The sequence below is a fragment of the Elephas maximus genome, chromosome 4 (assembly GCF_024166365.1).
Source record: "Elephas maximus indicus isolate mEleMax1 chromosome 4, mEleMax1 primary haplotype, whole genome shotgun sequence".
Lineage (NCBI taxonomy): Eukaryota > Metazoa > Chordata > Mammalia > Proboscidea > Elephantidae > Elephas > Elephas maximus.
The window spans coordinates 103621154-103631876 of record NC_064822.1 but is presented as its reverse complement, the minus strand read 5'-3'; the positions used below and the strand labels follow the sequence as shown (position 1 = coordinate 103631876).

Sequence of the window (10723 nt, the reverse complement as noted above, 5' to 3'; positions counted from 1 at the left end):
GCAACTATAACCAGAACTCATCACCCTATGCCCCTGTGAACTCATTATGACCTTTCTCCTCAAAAGATTCAGGTACTTTTCTATTTAGAAAAAGTATAGCTTTCAGCACCTTTCCCAAACTTAACTACAAATAATGCCATAGTTTACACCAAGGCAACCACCATATACGTACACACACATGCATACTCAAACACACACACACGCACACAACACACACATATAAAACAATTATTGGTGAACTTTCTCATAACAAAATTTTGACATGACTATTTAATCCATTCTTTTGCATCTGAGTAGGATTGAACTCAATGATCCACTCTATAGGTCTGTGTTTCTTTCTTAGGTATTTCTGATTTAGTTTGCCAAATTTCATATGAGCATTCAGGAAGTTGTCTTTAATGTCTTGTTACAAGTATTTCTATCTGAACTCCCCATCACCCTTTCTCTTTATTCTGCCACTGAACACATTGTAAATACTTTCCCAAAGTTCTTCTCACAGCTGCCTTCACCTCCTTGTTCTTCAGGCTGTAGATGAGGGGATTCAGCATGGGAGTGATCAGACCATACTGCACAGAGAAGATCAACTCAAGGGCTGAGCCTGAGGTTGGCATGAAATAGCGGAGAAAACCTGACCCATAGAAGAAGATCACTGCAGTGAGGTGGGAGGAGCACGTGGAGAATGCCTTGTTTCTGCCGGTAGTGGAAGTAATGCTAAGGATGGTGAAGATGATGTGAATGTAGGACAAAAAGATTGAAAGGAAAGTTGTAAGTGCATGTGGGATGGTGGAACAGAGCATGACAAGGAAGTTGGTGGAGACATCAGAGCAAGACAGAAGGAAGATAGAGGGCAACTCACAGCTGTAGTGTGGGATGATGTAGGTATCACAGAAGTCCATTTTCATTGCCAGAGGGACATTGATGAATGTGTCCAGAAAGCCCAGGGCCCATGAGCCACACACAAGTTGCACACACCGCTGTTTACTCATCACCTGGCCATAGAGCAGAGGGTGGCAGATAGCAGCATAATGGTCATAGGCCGTCACTGAGAGAAGACAGATTTCAGTCCCTCCAGTGATAAGCACAAAGAATATCTGAGCCAGGCAGCCCTTTACTGAGATGGTTTTCTTCTGAGACAGGAGGTTCTTCAGCATCTTGGGCACTGTGACTGAAGAAAAGCAGAGATCAACGAAAGAAAGGTGATTCAAGAAGAAGTACATGGGTGTGTGGAGATGAGAATCAGTCCTGATGACCAGCAGCATCATCAGGTTCCCCAGCATGGTCAGGAGGTAAATCCCCAGGAAGAGCACAAAGAGTAGAGCCTGCATCTTGGGGTCAGCAGACAGCCCAAGGAGGATGAACTCAGTGATGGTGCTGTGGTTCCTTGAGGCCATTTACAGTGTTTTATCCCTAAAAATGATACAGAAAAACATGGCAGTGAAATTTCTTTTGTCCTCCAAGCAATTTTCTAATATCACAGTCATCCAGAAAACATGGGCCAGGCTTTGTGGCAGTCACTCAGAACATAAAGATGGATAAGATAAAAACACAAAAATAAAAACAAGCAATTAAATCAAAGTGCGATTAACTGTAATGGGAGTTCCAAGTGTGACTTAGAAAAGTAAGTAATGTCACACATTGAAGGTAGCTGAGCAAGTATTTTAAGGATCATCGACTCGAAGGCAAGGTGTTTGGATGATGCCTCAAAGAAGTCAGGGAATGAAAGAATTTCTATTGATCAGTAGTCTAGTCAAGGGATCAGAATTGAGAAATAGCAAGCCACGTTTGATAAAACATGGATTTTTTAAATAACTGGAGCCTAAAACGTGGGTAGACAATGTGGTGTAATGACTAAGGATGTAGGCTCTTGGGTCTTTGTTTACATTCTGCAAATTGAAATAATGTACCACCCTGTTAGGATTTTATGAGAACATACATAATGCATATTTTAAAAACCTCTATAATGTTGCTTAGTGTAAATCATCATTATTATTATCATAATTATTGATAAATCTTAATGTAGGATAATTCCCTAACGAAAGCTAAAGCAGTTCTTGCCTCTGTTGCTCCTTTTTAGGTAAACGGGTAAAATAAAGCACTTGAAATCACTGCTGTATTTTTCCACCCTCCCCATTTGAAAGGTAATTTGGCATTTGGAATCACAATGGCGCTTTCTTTTTAGAAGGAGTAAATACCTTGAAGTTACGGAGGCTAATTTCACTCAGAAGTAGAGGGCAGCTAGTCTCAAGAGAAGACAAGAGAAAGAGAAGATGGACCCCCCTAACCCCAGCACTGAAATCAATTCCTGGTTTGGATGTGCACCTTGTAAAGGGTCAGACCCCTAGGCAAATAAGGAGGAGGGGATTGTAGTGCCATGCCAGGTCTATGACCTGGACAACTCACCCAGGCTGAGCAGGAAAGAGGGAAAGGAGGAGCAGAATTTCAGGAAAATTTGCACCTAGAACTTTGAGAGCTTGCCAGGACACCTAAATTATTATGGAATCACCAGCAGCTACTTCTTCCTACCCCAACAGAAAAAGGTTCTTGATAAATTATTTATTTATTAGTTTTATTACAGATTCTAAGACACTTTCTTAAAATAGAGGGATAAAACATTCAGTCCTGTATATCTCAGTTGTGCAGATATTTGCATCCACCCATAGATCCTTATCCTAAGATCCTTTTCTCAGGATTCAAGTACTGGACTCTTGTATGTCTCTTGACTTTGGTTTTGCCCAAACTGTCAGGTTTGGTTTATAAAATGCCCTGCCTTTTTTAACACTAAATGAGAGCCATCAGTTACAGCTGTGATCTGTCATGCAAGAAATAGACGTTTTGGTCACCAGTAGGATTTATTGGGGTAGCCAACTCCATTTCCTGGTCCTGGCCATTCCTTTGGTGCCCTGTTCTCTATAACCCCAAAACCCAGCCAAGGGGAAATTCGAGTCCCTAATTTTCAACCGTTCAGCCAGCAACACATTCCTATTCCCTTCCTGTAACTCAAATACATACTACCTGCACATCTTCTCCAAAAGACAATCTACTCCCTGATGTGGCTGCTTGGTCTTGTATTTGATTCAATTACTAAAATAAAAATTACAGAGGATGTGTTTTCTACACTTGGCTTTGAGATTGAGGTAATAAAATTTTGTTGATAATGAAATATTTTCTTGGATTCTTCATTATTGCAGTGAAATGGCCACATGGGAGCTCTTTCTATCAAATGGTCTCAAACACCATCACCCTGGTATCTCTTCATTTGTTCCTCTGCTTTTCTTGTCTCTGCCATATATAGGATTCTATGGGCTAGCTAACCCTTAGAGCGGGTGTGCTTAGCAAGCTTGTGGGTTGACTCATAGGTGTCAGTGGTAGCCCAGAGAATGGATGAGGCAATGCTAGTTATTCCCTGTAGTGATAACCTGAAGTCAAACACTGTAGACAAGAATGAAGCAATTTTATAAATACTTTTAAGTGTGGTCTTCGGTACTTCTGGGTTGAGGCAATGACTAGGACAATCAAATGTGAACTCTTGATAAAAAAGTTCATAGGAGACAGAGAAAGCAATGGGTATTTAACTGTTATCCTTGTAAGAAATAAATGTTTTTCAGTTGATGCTGTAAGTGTTTTGTTTTCTCTCTGTGATTATCAGGCAATTTCATCCAGGTTAATTTACTGTATACATGTAAGTTTATGATTAAATGAGAAAATAAAAATAACAAATTTAACGGAAAGAAATCCAATAACCAGTCATTTCCCTAAACCAAGCAATCAAATCTTTCTAGTGTAATGAATCCATAAGTATTCCAAATTACACAATAGCTCTAAACAATTTTGCATGTTTAGTGATTAAGATTTATTTAGAGAAGCATTTACTTAAGTGTATCATGTATTGAGTCACAATAAAAAACCCAGTGTCATTGAGTCCATTCTGACTCATACTGACCCTACAGGATAGATTAGAACTGCCTCATAGGGTTTCCAAGGCTGTAAACCTTTAAGTGCAATGAATAAGAAAGACCAAAGAAGAACTGATGCCTTTGAATTATGGTGTTGGCCAAGAATATTGAGTATACCATGGACTGCCAGAGAGTGAATAAATCTGTGTTGGAAGAAGTAGAGCCAGAATGCTCCTTAGAAGCAAGGAAGGTGAGAATCCATCTCACATACTTTGAACATGTTATCAGGAGGGACCAGTTCGTGGAGAAGGACATTATGCTTGGTAAAGTAGAGGGTCAGGGAAATAGAGGGAGACCCTCAGCCAGATGGATTGACACAGGAGCTGCAACAATGGACTCAAGCATAACAAAGATTGTCAGGACAGTGCAGGACCCGGCAGTGTTTCGTTCTGTTGTACATACAGTAGCTGTGAATCTATGGCACATAACAACAACAACAAATCTTCCTGGAAGTGGACTGCCACATCTTTCAACAGCCACAAATGATTAGCAGCTACCACATTGAACAGCTTGGATCTAAAACATTGTTTCTCTATGGGAAACCTATGCAAAATCAAAATTATTTTTATTTCAATTATTTATCTCAGGAACAGCTTTGTTGGAGCCCTGGTTGCACAGTGGTTAAAGAGCTTGATTGCTAAACAAAAGGTCGGCAGTTTGAATCTGTCCCCCGCTCCTTGGAAGCCCTCCCTGGCAGATCTACTCTGTCCCACATGGTCACTATGAGTCGGAATCGACTCGAAGGTAATGAGTTTATATATACAAAATCTGAGAGTGTTGTATACGAATCCTGTACATACACGTGCATATATTTTTATATATGTCTGTCTGTGTATACCTGCATAAGAAAAAATTTACGAAGTATAAATATTAGTTAACTTCAGGTAGACATTATTGTGTATTATTTCTATTATTTAGTCTTTTTCAAGAGAAGTCTCTTTGTTTCTATACTGAGTATCTACTAAATCAAGAAAAGAAGGTGTTAGAACAAAACTAGTACAGGCTCAAGTAAAAGAAACCTATGAATAACAAAATTAAAAGCCTTCTTATTTATCACATTTAGAGAATACCCTGGTATTTAGGTATTTTTCCTTTAAACTTCTCAACCTGTCTACCTGTCTTTCTATCTATCTGTCTACTATGTTCTACTTAATTTTGTTCTCAAAATCGATTACGCCTTTGATACTCAAATGCAGTCTACAGACCAGCCTTATTAACACACCTGGGACCTTGTTAGAAATGCAGGCTCTTAGGACCCAGGCCAGATTTTCTGAATATGGATTTACATTCAGTCACATTCTAGGTATTTCATATGCACATTAAATATTGATAAACAGTGGATTAACTCTGAATTTAGTTTTGTATCTTTTTAAACGAGCATTTTAATACATAGATTTTCCTCACATTAAATGTTTTTCTAAATGTTATTTCTAAATATGGAGTATAGTACTCAATGGCATGTGTTTACCTTAACCCAACTACTTAAACTGGTAAACACTTAAAGAGTACAGTATGTAGATTTCTTTGCTGTCATGAATAACTCTCTGATAAAACTCGTTGAACCTAAAATTTGATGGAATGTCTGAATATGTTTTTTAGCCTAGTAATTCTAGGGTAAAGAATATGAACTGTGAAAGCTCCTGATACACAGTATCACATCACGTCCAGAAATGTTGAAGCGGTTTACACTTTTGCCTAAAACTTATGAATATGCTTATACCTTCAGATTCTCACCAACACTGAGCACTACTGGTATACTTACTCTTTAAAATTTATTGATCAAACATTATATTACATTTTACATTCACTAGAGTGAATACTTTTTGTATATTTAGTGGACAATTCTGTTCCTCCTTTGGCGAATTGTGCATTTGTATCTGTTGCAAACATTTGAGTGGCATGTCTGTGTTTTGAATGCAGTGTATCTAATACAGGTACAGTGGGGAGGCTGAGGATTTATATACACTGCTGGCATCACAGTAAAGTGACAAACAAAATTCTTTACAAAATAATGTGCGAATATTTGTCAAGATGCCTAACAAACATTTTATGCAGTGATTCAATAATTCCAATTCTTGGACTAATTATAAATACCAAAAAAAAAACTCTGAACTGAGATGTTTTATGTATTGTTACTTTAAAAGCTGAAAATGGTACCTTGAACTGTATTCTAAAATATTTGAGGAAATAAATTTTAATAGTGAAGTATTAAAATATACATCAAGATGGAAAATTGCTAAGTACACTTTGGAATATATGCTTAATAGATTATTAAAATCATTAAAGCTGGTATTTACAAAGAATTCATTAACATAAAAAGTACTGACAATATAAGTAAAAAATCATCATATAAAATTGTACATGTTGTATGACATTTATTCTGCTTAAAAAAGGAAAATAATATGCCAATGTAAATTTTCCTGTTGGGCTGGAATTGATAATATGGGCTCACAGTGAAAAAGAAGTTAAATTTCCTCATCTAAAATATAATTGGAAACAACTGTGGCCAGACATTTGTCCCCTTGGCTTACTTCCTGGTGGTACAATAGCTCTACTGCTGGAGTCACTACCCTGACACATATTTAAAAGTACATAAAAGAAATTCTAGGGGAAAGACGGAGTCTTGTTGTCCTTTTTTTGTGGGGTATTGCAGCACATATGAAATTTCCTCCCCTCCTTGTGATGGATGACTTCCCTCCCTGAAGTTAAATAAAGGAGGCACCAAGAAAATTACTCATAAATACAAGATTTTGAGAAAGCAGGGAAGATTGACATACCATTTCTGTGTATGTAAACTTTTGATAATTTAAATTCAATTTCTTTAAAATTGGAAGACATTGGCTAACATTTGTGACTACAGCATGACCTAGTTAACCCTTTGCTTCTACTATAGTGAAAAGATAACTGAAAGGGAAGAACAAATGTCATACTGCATTGTATTGTATCCACGCCATACTGTCACACTTACTGTTGACAGAGCAATAACTTATTATTCAAAATTGAACATTGAGCAGGTGCAAAATGATCCATAATTTGCAATGGGGTAAAAAGTAGGCAAATATGAATAAAAGTAGCAAAAAAGAGAGCAACAATTTTTAAAAATATAAACTTGGTGAATATTATATTAAAGATAGCATACTGGTAAGCATTTAAAAGTTATGACTTTGACCTCGTGGGAGGAAGTTCCTAGGCTTAAAGGCAAAGGAGCATAGACTCGGGACATCTACGTCAATTGGTACAACGTATTTCATAAAGACAAAGTTCTGCATCCTACTTTGGTGAGCTGCATCTGGGATCTTAAAAGCTTACGAGCGGCCATATAAGACACAACTGTTGGTGTCTTACCATCTGGAGCAAAGGAGAATGAAGACAGCCAAAGATTCAAAGGAGTAGTTATTCCAAAGGACTAATGGACCACATGAACCACAACCTACATGAACCTGGAGACCAGAAGAAGTAGATGGTCCCTGGTTATCACTCTTGACTGCCTGACTGGAAACACAACAGAAGGTCCCAGACAGAGTGGGAGAAAAGTTATAGAGCAAAAAGTCAAATTCACAAAAAAAATCAGACTTACTGGTCTGACAGAGACTAAAGAAACCCCTGAGACTGTGGCCTGGAACTGAAACTATTCCTGAAGACTACCTTTCTGCCAAACCATGGACAGACCCATAAAATAAACAATAACACTGGAAAGGAACATGCTCTTGGAATATTCAATTATATAAGATCCAAAGGGCAACATTTGCCCAAAAACAAAGACAAGAAGGGAGGAAGGGGTAGAAAATCAGGACAGAGGAAACTGGGAATCTAGGATCAAAATTTGGAAAAAGCTGACACATTGTCATGAATGAAACTGATGTCACAAAACACGATTTATACACACTAAAGAGTGTGAAATTAATATGCTATATAAACTTTCACCTAATGCACAGTAAAAAAACTAAAATGAAAGAATAAAAATTATGACTTCAAAATGAAATACTTTTGAATCAATTGACTAATAACTTTTTAAATTCTCCAAAAGGGAAGAGAAAAATATCTCAAAAGGTTAAAGGGGCTCAAATGTTTTTTTCCTGTATGAAATTTGGAAACACTTTGGTAATAGAGTCTAGGTAAATATATCGATATATGTATAATTAGGATAAAGGACATTTAGGAAAACTCAGCTTCAGCAAGCTGTTATTCAGCAATCACGCAACTTAGAAAGGAGTCATGGTGGTGCAGTGGTTATGCACTCAGCTGCTAACTGAAACGACAGAGATATGAACCCACCAAGCCACTCCTCGGGAAAAGATGTGTCAGTCAGCTTCCACAAAGATTACAGCCTTGGAAACCCTATGGGGCAGTTCTACTCTGTCCTATGGGGTAACTGAGAGTCAGAATCGACTCGATGGCAAAGGGCTTGGTTTTTTTGGTTTGGGCACCTAAGGAAACGTAAGACTCACACAAGGAAATAGTGTATCCCTGGGCACTCAGATAAGAGCAGGAGCATCAAAGATTGGGAAGGATTCAAAAAGGGAAGGCAGAGGCCACCAAATGTGTCCTATTTTGTAAACCTGACCAGAATCTAATCTCTATCTGCTCTTTTGGAAACATTCTTACACATTACTTTCATCCGAAATTTCAACTTTGAGCCCTATGAAAGAGTTCTGAAAATAACTTCAGTCCTTCAGCTGAAGACCCTTAAAGTCATTGGTGGATTGATTACTTGAGATGCACTCAGGTTCTGCATTTTCTGTTCTTTTTCATCCTGTTTTCCTCAGAGTGTCCTTCTTCCTGAGGTTGTGGGCCTGCTTAAAACTGGGAAATGAGTACAACCAGGTCAGTTATGGTAGGAGTGGTCTTCTCCAAAGGCCTTAGTTCCCACATTAATCTCCATGTAACAGTAAACACCTGGGAAGGTTTCATTCCTCTAATAGGTGACTCATTCATTTCTCTTCCTGTAACTCTAACCATAACTCATTACCCTGTGACCCTATGAACTCATTATGACTTTTCTCCTCAAAACATACTGGCACTTTTTTATTTAGAAAAAGCATAGCTTTTAGCTCCTTTTCCAAATTTAACTACAAATAAGGGACAAGATAATTTACACCAAGCCAACCTTAATGCATACACACACACACACATGTTCATGCTTAAATACACACACAATCACACATGTACCAACACAAAACACACATATAAAAGAATTATTGGTGAACATGCTCATAACGGAAACCCTGGTGGTGTAATGGTTAAGTGCTACAGCTGCTAACCAAAGGGTTGGCAGTTCGAATCCAACAGGCACTTCTTGGAAACTCTATGGGGCAGTTCTACTCTGTCTTATAGGGTCGTTATGAGTTCAAATGGACTCGATGGCACTGGGCTTGGTTTTGGCGTGCTCATAACAAAATGTTATGGTTTGACATGAATATTTAATCTATTCTTTTACCTGAGTGGGATTGAACTTGATTATCCACTCTATAACAGGTCTGTGATTCTTAGGTGTTTCTGATTTATTTTGCCAAATTTGATATGAGCATTCAGGAAGTTACGTTTAATGTCTCACCAGAAGTATTTCTGTCTGAACTCCCCATCATCCTTTCTCTTTATTCTGCTACTGAAAACATGGTAAATACTTTCCCAGTGTTCTTCTCACACCCGCCTTTACCTCCTTGTTCTTCAGGCTGTAGATGAGGGGGTTTAGCATGGGAGTGATCACACTGTACTGCACAGAGAAGACCAACTCAAGGGGCGAGCCTGAGGCTGGCATGAAATAGCGGAGAAATCCTGACCCATAGAAGAAGATCACGGCAGTGAGGTAGGAGGAGCACGTGGAGAACACCTTGTTTCTGGCAGAAGTGGAGGTGATACTAAGGATGGTGAAGGTGATGTGAATGTAGGAGAAAAAGATTGAAAGGAAAGTTATCAGTCCATGTGGGATGGTGGAACAGAGCATGACAAGGAAGTTGGTGGAGACATCAGAGCAAGACAGAAGGAAGATAGAGGACAACTCACAGCTGTAGTGTGGGATGATGTAGGTATCACAGAAGTCCATTATCATTGCCAGAGGGACATTGATTAGAAAGTCCAGGGCCCATGAGCCCCACAGAAGCTGCACACACCACTGTTTACTCATCATCTGGTCATAGAGCAGAGGGTGGCAGATGGCAGCATAGCGGTCATAGGCCATCACTGAGAGAAGACAGATTTCAGTCCCTCCAGTGATAAGCACAAGGAATATTTGAACCAGGCAGGCCCTTACTGAGATAGTTTTCTTCTGAGACAGAAGGTTCTCCAGCATCTTGGGCAACGTGACTGAAGAGAAGCAGAGATCAATAAAAGAGAGGTGACTCAGGAAGAAGTACATGGGTGTGTGGAGGCAAGAATCAGTCCTGATGACCAGCAGCATCATCAGGTTCCCCATCATGGTCAGGAGGTAAATTCCCAGGAAGAGCACAAAGAGTAGAGCTTGTATCTTGGGGCCAGCAGACAGCCCAAGGAGGATGAACTCGGTGATGGTGCTGTGGTTCTGTGAGGCCATTTACAGAGTTTTATCCCTAAAAATGAGACAGAAAAACATGGCAGTGAGATTTCTATCATCTTCCAACCAATTTTCACACTACATTGATTTTTGTTTAATATCACAATCATTTAGAAAATATGGGCTAAATTTTGTGGCAGTCCCTCGGAACATAAAGATGGATAAGATATAATGCGTGTACTTAAAAAAAAAAAATGTAGTTCAAAACACAAGCAATTAAAATCAAAGTGTGATTAACTGT

General features: G+C 38.7%; 2 protein-coding genes across 2 annotated transcripts; both read right to left on the bottom strand.

The window, feature by feature from the left end:
- Positions 1-434: 434 nt before the first annotated feature.
- Positions 435-1391, bottom strand: LOC126076315 (olfactory receptor 8S1-like). The gene has a single exon (XM_049884870.1). It carries the CDS (start codon positions 1389-1391, stop codon positions 435-437), a length of 957 nt encoding a protein of 318 aa, XP_049740827.1.
- Positions 1392-9555: 8164 nt separating this feature from the next.
- Positions 9556-10482, bottom strand: LOC126074707 (olfactory receptor 8S1-like). Its single transcript, XM_049881522.1, has one exon. The coding sequence runs from the start codon at positions 10480-10482 to the stop codon at positions 9556-9558; it is 927 nt and encodes a 308-aa protein (XP_049737479.1).
- Positions 10483-10723: the final 241 nt, after the last annotated feature.